This window comes from Dermacentor silvarum, chromosome 8 (assembly GCF_013339745.2).
Source record: "Dermacentor silvarum isolate Dsil-2018 chromosome 8, BIME_Dsil_1.4, whole genome shotgun sequence".
Taxonomy (NCBI): Eukaryota; Metazoa; Arthropoda; class Arachnida; order Ixodida; family Ixodidae; genus Dermacentor; species Dermacentor silvarum.
The window spans coordinates 26768464-26779641 of NC_051161.1; the positions used below are offsets into that span (position 1 = coordinate 26768464).

Consider the following 11178-nt stretch of genomic DNA (forward strand, 5'->3'; position numbering starts at 1 on the left):
CTATACTATTCTTCGGTGATTAAACTGTGTGCCGGTTATGGCGGAGATTTCGCGACAGTAGCCCACTTGATAGTTACTCTAATTAACCTCTCAGCCTTTCATCTCTCTCTCTCGTGACAGATTCTCCGAAAAAGGAATACCTGGCAGAACACGTTTCTTGGTATCTTAAAAACCAAACAAACAAACAAGTAAACAAACAAATCATGATGCTGTAAATGTGAATGTGTAGCCAATAATTTTGCCAACGCACGCGTCTTGTGCCATACTTCCATCCGCATCCTTAGAGGAAAACTCAAGAGCAGCACTAAGTAACTTCGGTCTGATAAGGTATACTTTCAAAACTTTATTTTCGATCATTATGCGGGAAAATGGTTGTCGTTACTGGAGAAAAAACAGTTAAAACTTTCCATTCTAGAATTTCGCGCCGAATACTTTGGGCCGCTACGTCAGAGCTGACGTCACGGCTAACAAATTGCACCTTTTTTTCGTATTCGGGCCGTTTTAGCGTAGCAAGCGTTCTCTAAACCTGCCATGCAGGTTAAGTATTTGGCTCTTTTGAAACGCAATGTAGTGTTTTTTCACGGTTATAAAATGTATTGACATCACGGCATGCTGGCGCATGAACGTCATCAGGCTGGTGTCGCCTTCCACGTTTGGTCTTTGAGTCTCTTCTGGATTACGAAGCCACCTCCCATGATAAGAGTTGCTGTTTTGTTGTTGCAGAACTGTAATAAAAAATATTATGGCATAACTTAACTTCGGAACACTGCAGGTCCGGAATTGGCCCAATGTCACCCAAGGTTACAATGATTCGAACAGAAAAAATGGTAGGAAACGTATCATATAAGCGGCATGACAACACTGAGACTAATTTTTTTTAAATGTGTCTTCCATTTCAGGTGTTAAACTATCGGTTTCAAATGCCGGGTGGCAAATAATTCGGCTCGTCGTCTGATCGCGGAAAATAACTGTACATATGACTGTTCGTTCGCGCCAAAAGTTGGAGTTAATGAGTGACTGTGGCTTTTACGAGTTCGTCGATTCCCATAAGAGGTTTCGCAATAATCCCCTTTAGCATTCCTTTAAGGCAGTACAATAACTAGCAATAGCAGATCCCTATACACAAAACTACGGCGCTCAAGGAGGCGGGAATCTCCGCTGGGTGCCCTCCTCAGGCTCTCTTGTTTATAGCCCATGGCCAACGATGTTAGTTCTGCCCTTATACGCGACCCCTTGGAACAACGCGAAGCTGCGCGACGGAAGACGAGTCGAGAGGCAAAGCTACGACCGCGCGCGCTCGTAAAAGCTGCGCTCGGCGACCATTATGTGCACGAAGCGGCGCGTGAATCTCCAGCCGAGGCATCCGGCACCAGGAACCGACCATCCGCAGCCTCGCCTTGTATGTGCGCGGTGGCATGCCTGGCTGCCAGTGTGTTTATGACTCAGCGTCGCTCTTGTTGCATGCTGCCAAGTCGTCATCCTAACCCCCCCCCCCCCCCCCCCTTTCACAAAGCGCAGTGAAGCTCTTGTTATGTACAAGTCGCGGTGGCTGTAAGGCTTATGGAGTTCTGCTGCTTAGCACGAGGTCCCAGGTTCGATTTCTGACAACGGCAGCCGCATGACAACAGCAACCGAAGGCAAAGGCGGGTGTGCACTTAGATTTATAGGTATGGGGGGGGGGGGGGGGGGGGGGGCTGAAGAACCAAAAAGGTGGTGGAAGTTATTCCGATGCTCACTCCCTGCTGATCCGAACTGGAGCGGGAACTTCAAGCATGTCTTTTCTGGCGTCTTTTCTCGTTTATACGTCGAGGCGCCACTAGTCGTAGTAAGACTGCGGTTTCTTTTATTACAGAAGTGTGATTTGCTTATCCCGCTTATATAAAATTCCTCCCGAGTGTCATGTATTAAAATCAATGATTGGCCTTGACATTTTTATCGTTACATAAAGACCTCCGAGAGAGAAAAATGAACATTGGCATTCACCTTACTTTTCGTTGACCCTGTTATGTTCTTCTACTGCAGAGAATTGTGCGTTGGTCATCGCTTTTGGCGTTGTCTTCGAGCCTTCAAAGTATTTCTACGGAAATGGGCAAATTAAGGACAAGCACCTAAACAGACGAACTGCATAAACCTTCTATTGGACCTTCTATTCTCCGAATAGAAACGAAACGTTTCAAGTAAGCGATTGCTTGGCAAATATATTATTCCGAAGTATACACTTTTATCTGTCAACCAGTTAAGCGAAAAGCACATGGAGTGCATTTGCGGTGTTGCGCAGAGCAGTGTCGTCGCGTCTATACTTTATATACACTGCACACCAAGTTTTCATTACGCTCAAAAAATTTCCCGCATGATTAACAGACAAAAGAGGATACGCCATAGTGCGTGTTTCGACCGGGAATACACAGCGTGGTTATCGCGCGACATGAAATCGGAACGCGCTGACGCCGTGCGACGCCGGAAAGGCGTCCGAAATACGTTGCATGTGGTTACCACCTGATCGACCACGGCGTATTATAGTGAAAGGACGTCTTCCCACTCGAAGTGTTGTTTGGTTTCTGCTTTTGACCTTCTGCCCTCGGGGTGCCTTTAGCATATTTGCGACTGCAGGAGTTTCAGAGTTCTCTCGTAGATACTTTTGCGCACGGTCGCGTGCGCATTCCCGATTCTCCTAGCTTCACGCGTCTCGTTCGCACGTAAAACGTTTCACGACACGATTTCTGGAAGAAATTACTCGTTTTTCTCCGCGCGCTTTTCCTCGCTCGCAACGGAGGTCGTATCCTGGCGAGACGATTAATGACGGCGTGCTTCGTATATGGGGGAAATCACATATGGATGTCGAGGACGACGGGCTTCGTTGCGCTGTTTTGATCTTTGCTCCGCGCGGCACCTTGCGTCGTTATGCAAATCGCCAACCCGTGACGAAGGACGTGGCGGCATCCTCTTCCGACCTCATTTACCTGTATTGCCGTCGAAGCGTGTTTTTCTTGCCAAAACTATACGGCAGATGCCTCCATTCCTCCTCCCCCTTATTTTGTTTCCTTTCCCGCCGACCTTTCACTAAAAAAAAAAAAAAACTAAGGAAATATCCTGTATAAGTATTCAAACAACAAACTTGTGGTAACCGTTCTTCCGCCCATATCAGCAACATCGCTGGCGTGACCAACATTCCTAAATATATGCATACTGCACTTGCCGCCAATATATTCAATCGAAATAAATAAATAAATAAATAAATAAATAAATAAATAAATAAATAAATAAATAAATAAATAAATAAATAATGTTTCATTTCGTACAACGTCAACATATAATTACCACAACCACCAATGAAAACTAGTTTACTCGAAATATTCGGTAAAGGTGATATAGGTACATGTTATATATATATATATATATATATATATATATATATATATATATATATATATATTAGAAAGCAGCGTCCCCCTGTTATTCGCTTTTCTGCCAATAGAACTTGACCCGCCGCGTTGGCTCAGTCAGCTAAGGCGCAACAGCTGCTGAGCACGAGATCGCGGGATCGAATCCCTGGCCGCGGCGGCCGCATTTCGACGGAGGCGAAATGCGAAAAACGCCCGTGTGCTTGCGTTGTATAGCGCACGCTAAAGAACCCCAGGTGGTCAAAACTAATACCAGAGTCCTTCCATGTTTTTCGGACTCTGCTAATACGGAGCCTGCCTCGCGTACTTGACAGAATGGCGGCTGAAACGAACGATTCTGATAGCAGGTCAGTTAAATAGAGCACTGTTTTACCGGAAGCAGTCGTTCGCCCAGTTTGTTTGCACTCTTTCACGTGGAAAGAAGGACGAAGACAAGGCGAGGAGAACAAAGTTAGCCGTGCGCACGTTATAACAGACCAGTATATAGCTAAGCGCAGCCTCGTTAGGCAGACACGGGCCGTCCACACCACCCGAATCGTCTAGCGGCGGAGTGCGAAGCAAGAGAGAAGTGCGAGCTGACTTTGAGTAACGCGAAGCGGCGTTAAACAGAGCTGGAAACCAGGTATCACACACGCGAGTCGTAGAAGCGGCGGCGGCTGCCGCCGCCTCAAAGCGCGTGATAAGCAGCGCTTTGCCAAGCGCGCGAAACTGACAACACACACGCGCTCTGTCTCTCTCTCTTTCTCACAGCACGCGCCGCCACCTCCCTCCGCGAACGCGCCAGCGCGGCGAATCGTTTACGCGCCGCCAAAATCGAGCAAAGATAAGAGCAAGAATAAGAAAACGGACCAGCGAGTCGTTCGAGGTGGCAAGAAACAGCAAGAGCCCGAAGAGAAGCGTCGGGGGTGGAGGAGCGGCGAGCGGGGAGACCCAAGCGCAAACGAGCCGCAAGCTTTTTTTTTTTTTTTTTTTCTGGGGGAGGGGGAGAATGCCATAGCTGCAGGCCGCAGGAGAGGGGAATGCAAAGTTGGAAGGAGGGAAACAGGACAAGCCGTAGGAGGGAGAGAGAACACGGCTAGCTCACGCCGCTCACACCGGCGGTCCATCATCAATCCCGACACGCAGGGGGAACCCAACCCTTATACCTCCTCGGCCCGTCGAAAGGAGTCGGAAAAAGAGAAAAACAAAACAAAAGTTGACGCCTCACACCCCCGAGAAGAATCGAGAAGGGGATCCCGCCGCTCTGACGTGACACCCGTGTCGAAGAAAAGAGTGCTTGTGCCGAGCCTTCTGCCCCGGAGCCAACAGTGCGCGAAGCCGACGAGAACGGCGAAGCTGAAAAGACCCTGCAAAGCGAGAAACCGGTCACGTATATAGCTAGCTGGCCGCGGACCGAGGGTGTTGCGCCTGCGCCGGGCCCCGCACGCGTCCACGCCAATCGGCACAGCTCTCGAAGCAGCCGCGACGTGTTGTCTCGGGACACACACACACACACACACACACACACACACACACACACACACACACACACACACACACACACACACACACACACACACACACACACACACACACACATATATATATATATATATATATAAACGAGAAGAAAGGAAACCGAGGGGCCATATTGCATTCACCATATCATAGGAAGCGAACAAACATAGAGACCAAGGACAACATAGGGGAAATTACTTGTACACACTAATTTAATTAAAGAAATGATAAATTATTGGAAATTAACGTGGATGAAAAACAACTTGCCACAGGTGGGGAACGATCCCACGTCTTCGCATTACGCGTGCGATGTACCCCACCCTTTATCAGCCTCTTTGTCCTTTCTGTACAGAGCGAGCTACCCTCTACCACACCACATGGGCATGCCAAAATATCCCCAATAACTCCCCAAATCGAAACGCAACGCACGAGCAGTGGGAGATGGTGCTGACCAGCTCGGCACTGGAGGATCAGCGAAAGCTTATCGCCAGAGCCGAAAGTGCTGCCACCGCCGCTGGGGCCCTGGACTGAAGGCTCCACCCACCACGGAGATCGACACTTCTCCGTGCCTCACCAAAATAAAGTTTTGTCTCTCTCTCTCTTACCATTCAGCCACCGCGGCGCCGTTTTCCCATCCACTTTCTGGGGTATTTATGTCTTACAACTATAGAACTAACCCTGGGAGTGTTAGCCAGCTCCACCCCTCACAAGCCTTCGCGGCGGATATGGAACATCCTTTCTGCCGCAGGCGTCACGAGTACGTGATCTTTTTGGGTGAAGGCAACTGATCAATAAACCTACATATGCTCCCTGAAGGCATCAATGTTACCGGATTCGAGACCCTCGTTAAGTAATGAACGAGAAGAAAGGGAACCTAGGTTTATGTCTGACAACATAGTTGGAAAACATAAATACCCCAGAAAGTAGATGGGAAAACGGCTTCGCGGTAGCTCAATGGTAAGAAAATCTCACACGTAATGCGAAGACGTGGGATCGTTCTCCACCCGCGAACAGTTGTTTTTTCATCCATTTTCATTTACATTAATTAATCATTTAGTAAGTACAAGTAATTTCCCCTATGTTGTCTGTGGTGTCATTTTTTGTTGGCTTCTTATGATATATATATATATATATATATATATATATATATATATATATATATATATATATATATATAATTTCAGCCTGAGAGACAGCGCTGTGTGAACATTCATAAAATTGTGATTGTGGAATTTTTTCATCGTGTTGGCGGCTGTTCATCTCAACTTTAACCTGCGGCGTAGCCTGCACAGAACGAGGCAGAGCTATTTCATGGTGCTTCTCGGCCTTCATTCATTGCCTGTACACACTCTATTCCCGGGACCAGCTGAAAACTGTCAGCCCATGATGTTTCACTAGCAAGTGATTATGTCGTCTTTCGAACAACTGTTCACGTTAGCTGGAAAGCTACCTTGAACGCACAAGAACGGTAGCTGAGGCTCCTGTTTAAACGGATGATATGGGCCTGGAATAAGTAGGCCACCGAAGTTCGACCGGCTGTCCAGCTAAAATAGGAAGTAAACTCCAGCGGCTACAAAATGTGAAGAAAAGAAGGAAAGAACGAAATGTGAGAGAAAGAAAAAAGAAATCGCAGGAACCTTCAAGCGAAGGATTGAAGTTCTGTTTGTTGGAGAGCTTCTTGGCGTTTCCAAGTTGGCGGGGTGTTGTTGAATGCTTGTCACACACTCGCGCGTCACACAGAGAAAAATTCGGCTGTGAGCCCCTCCAGATCACCAGGCAAATATTTGTCCCGACAGGGCAAATCAAGTATCGAGACTTCGTCAAATTTGGAATAATCCCTCAAAATCAGGAGTTGTTGGCCACCTAGTGCTGTCACGTTGCCATTGCCATCATTGCCATCGTTGTCATTGCCAGGCTTTCATTCAGAGGCAGCGATCCCGATGCGCCAGGGGCCGAATTCACACAGCATCTTTTTTGTAAGTGCTCTTTGTCATTGGCCAGTCGCCTTCACTAATGATATGTCCAGCATCGGGATTGGCTGGAATTTTATCTTACGAACACTTCCAGTATTAGAGGTTATTGTGAATACAAGCCCTCGAATCAGGAACGCTTGCCGCATACCCAGTTATCAGCGAGGACTCAGTAAAGCTAGCACACTGCCTCCCTTGTTATTATACTACATAAAAGAACACAAACGTCGCTTATCAAGTTTTCGCCTTACATCGGTGAACGTTAATCTTTTTGTTAAATAGGTGACTCAGGGGCGCTCGTAGGTTCGTGTGTGCCCATGTTTAAATCATGAGGATATTGAGGAGCTGACTACTGGTGTAATTAACGAGTTCCTTGCTTGCGTAGACTATACGTTGCATGCTTTTCCAGGTATTGATACGAGAATTTCTTACTTCTACTGAACTGGGGTCTGTATCCGCGCTGGTTGGTACAACAACGCGTTTGTCGTTGTGCATCGTTGGTCGCTGAGCTCAGCCATGACAGAATGGCCGCGTACTAACCACACTTTTCCTAAGACGGCACTGTCCGTGCGCGGGCGCGCAGGTTATAGTTCTGATTGTTTCATGTACTTGACGATGTAACACCATGACCACTCTTCGGCCTTCATGCTTTACATGCGCGATTGCATCTGTGGAAGTAGCACCTAGGCATATAAAAAATAGCGGCGGGGGGGGAATCACGATGGCTGTACAGAGTGGGAGTGGAAGTCCAAAAGACGGCCCGGCGAAGAGAGGCACTTCTCATCCAGCCGACATCAGGGAGTGAAAAGAGCGAACAAGGGGACAAGAAAACGACTGCTCAGCGGGAGAGCGTGTTTGTGAGAGAACGAGAGACAGGGAGGGGCGAGGATGAAAGAAAGCAAGAGGCGATCCGAAAAGGGCGACGGAAAAGCTCGCCGCCGGTATCAAAAAGCAAGCGCGCGGCAGCTACAGCAGCCGCCGTTGGCGGCACGCACACCGGGGCGAAGTGAAGCGAGGCGCGTACACCATCTTGTTGGGTGGACGTAGCAGTACACGAGGGAAAGGGAAATGCGAGGGGGGGGTGTCCTCGAAGCAGCACAAGAGTGACGAGAGCGCAAAAAAGAGAAAACGCGACAAAAACTGTGTAGCGGCGAAACAGCGTAAAGTGGTGAGAGGGGTCAAAAGTAGTCTTTCTACCTTCAGCCGGCCTTCTTTTCCCCCACCAACACACACACACCCTCTTTCCCACTCACCCTTCTGCTCTTAACGTCCACGGCACCCCAAGCCGGCTGCTCTCTAGCAGGTACCCATGGCAGGCCGGCTAATTACAACCCGCCAAGGGAAGACGAAATAACACGCGCTGCCTCCTCTCCACCGTAGCCCGACTCGCGGGTCCTGCTTTGTAAGCTTCGTTTCGTGCCGGCCTTACATCCTCCCGACGGAACGGAAAAAAAAACGTAAACAAACGCCGAAAAGCCCCCCCCCCCCCCCCCCCGCCTCTCTTTCTCTCCCCTCCCATCTCCGAGGAAGCGGCGGCGTGCTCCCGGCACTGGCGGCGAACTTCAAAAGCGTCAGCCCTGCACGCCGCAACTGCACCGCCGCACCGCTCTCTTGACATCGAGCGTGCGATATAGAAAATAGTTCTAATGCCGGCTGACCGTTCGTGACACAAATATAGCTTAAAATCGGAATATTCGGCTCGATGTGCGTATTTGTATGATCAATAATGTTCATAGACTATAATAAAGTGAGTTCCTGTGACTTTGGAGAGGTCAAGAAAAGAAGCGCGGAACGAGACGCGCACGCCTATTCACGGACTATATCTCCAGCTCCTCCGCTGCCGGCTACGGCTCAGCCGTGCCGGCTGCTTACTTCAAGTGCGGCGCTCACCGCAGGATGCTCATTCGCACATCGCGCTCCGCACGGATTACACACTCGCGCTCGTACGCGACATGCCAGCTCGGCTGCAGCACTTGACGGAACGTTACTGACGTGTCCTCATCCGTGACCCCAAGAAGTGTGCGCGCGTTTACGGCGGGACGAGTGTGTTTCAGGCATGACGACCCGGAGGCCCCGGCGACTCTTGCTCGCGCTGCTCGTGTTGTTCGTGTTCGTCCACACAGCGGCGGACGCCCAGCGCATGCAGTTCGACCAGGGACGGCGCAGCAAATGTGAGCGCATCACCATTCCCATGTGCCAGGACATGCCGTACAACTTGACGCGCATGCCGAACCTCATGGGACACACGGACCAGAGCCAGGCGGCCATACAGGTGCACGAGTTTGTGCCACTCGTCGAAATCGGCTGCTCCAAGCATCTCAAGTTCTTCCTGTGCTCCCTATACGCCCCGATGTGCACGGAGCAGGTGGACACGCCGATACCGTCTTGTCAGTCCATCTGCGAAGAGGTGAAGTCCAAGTGCCTACCCCTGCTGGCGCAGTTCAACTTCAACTGGCCTCAGGCGCTAAACTGCAGCAGACTTCCTGTGCCTGAAAAGAACGGCCTGTGCATGGAATTCCCTCCCGGCGCCGACGAGCGCTACTCCAAGTATCTGCTTGAGAAGACAGAGCCCAGCAAACTGTCTCCGCACAGCAAGCTGCTCAACTTGCCGTTGCCTCACGCTTTTCCGCCGCTCAAGAAGTTTCAGAATGGTCGCTTCTTCGACACCTTCTCCACTGAGTCATCAGCTGGCGGTCGTTCCTCCAAGAACTGCCCCGAAACGATGGTCGACCTGCCGGGCCGAAACGTAGACCGGTGCATCCCGCGCTGCGGCTCCGACTTTCTCTTCACTCGCAACGACAAGAACTTCGCCGAGATCTGGATGGGCATCTGGGCAGCCGTGTGCTTCATGGCGACTATCTTCACCGTGTCCACCTTCTGGATCAACCCGACGCGATTCCGCTACCCCGAGCGCCCCATCATATTCCTGAGCCTGTGCTGCTGCTTCAGCAGCGTCGCCTACCTATTCCGCATCTTCGCCGGCTCCGAGTTCGTCTCGTGCAACAAGTCGGAAGGCGTCGAGTCTCACCTCATCGTCGAAGGCATCGACCGCTGGGGCTGCATCGTGGTCTTCCTGCTCCTCTACTACTTCGGCATGGCCGCCGCCTTCTGGTGGCTCGTGCTCACGCTCTCGTGGTACCTGGCCGCGGGCAAGCAGTGGGGACACGAGGCCATCGAGTCGCTGGCCAGCTACTTCCACCTCATGTGCTGGGCCGTTCCGGGAGTGCTGAGTATCGTCGTCCTGGCGCTGCGGCACGTGGACGGCGACGAACTGACCGGCCTGTGCTTCGTGGGCAACCAGAGCCGGGACGCGCTGCTCAGCTTCGTCATCGCGCCCCTGGGGTTCGTGCTCAGCCTGGGCGGCCTGCTCATCCTGCTGGGCTTCGTGTCGCTGCTCAGGATACGCAGGCTCATGAAGGAAGGGGGCCGCAACACCAGCAAGCTCGAGCGGCTCATGGTTCGCATCGGGCTCTTCTCCGTGCTGTCGACAGTGCCCGCGCTGACGCTGCTGGCCTGCCTGCTGTACGAGTATCACCAGATGCCCGCGTGGAAGGCTCGCGCGACGGCCAACGTCGTCGAGTGTCTCGCCAAGCGGGGCGACGCATCGGCGCCATGCAGGCTGCAAGACAGCATTCCGCTGGAAGAGGTCTTCATGCTCAAGATCTTCATGTCGCTCCTCGTGGGCATCACCACGGGCGTGTGGATCTGGAGCAACAAAACGTGGACTGCGTGGGGCAAGCTGTGCGGGTCACGCTTCGGTCGCCGCGCGTCTCGCGGCAGCAGGGTGCAGTACACCAAGCCTCCGCTGCCGCCGGCCAGCTTGCCGTCGCCGCCGCATCACCACCAGTTCCACCCGCTGAACACCTCGTCTGTGGGCAGGACTAAGAGCCACTCGCACAGAAAAGCGCTGACTCATGTGACAATGGTGTGAATGTGACCCAGTGACTACCCCCCTCCGCCTGTACATAAGACTTGTACATATATATGCAGAACTTGTCGCCTGTACATAGAAATTTGCGTGTGAGAGTTGCGAGTGCATCAATAGTTTGTAAATGACTGAGCATTGAATAATATTTATTTTTCTGACGAATTATAGTTCTGCGTGCTATCATTATTCAAACAACCGCATAGACACATAATGGTTCGCAGAGTTCGCAGGCTCCATTACAACTAATATGACTTTGGGAAAGCATTTGCATGGCCTTATAGTTGCCACTAGACAGCTGCAAGCCATCAAGGGAAGCCGTCGAGGTTGGTTTTACCAGGGTCCTTGAGAAAAGTATTGAAGGACTCTGGTTTTACGTTCTTGA

General features: G+C 50.9%; 1 protein-coding gene across 1 annotated transcript; it reads left to right on the forward strand.

Annotated features, from left to right (window-relative positions):
• The first annotated feature begins 8611 nt into the window (after positions 1 to 8611).
• On the forward strand, positions 8612 to 10961 carry LOC119460884 (frizzled-9). Its single transcript, XM_037721998.2, has one exon. It carries the CDS (start codon positions 8925 to 8927, stop codon positions 10797 to 10799), a length of 1875 nt encoding a protein of 624 aa, XP_037577926.1. The 5' UTR covers positions 8612 to 8924; the 3' UTR covers positions 10800 to 10961.
• Positions 10962 to 11178: the final 217 nt, after the last annotated feature.

Bases quoted from the DNA above. Each gene is read 5' to 3' on its own strand.
- LOC119460884 (XM_037721998.2), top strand. From the start codon at position 8,925: ATGACGACCCGGAGGCCCCGGCGACTCTTGCTCGCGCTGCTCGTGTTG.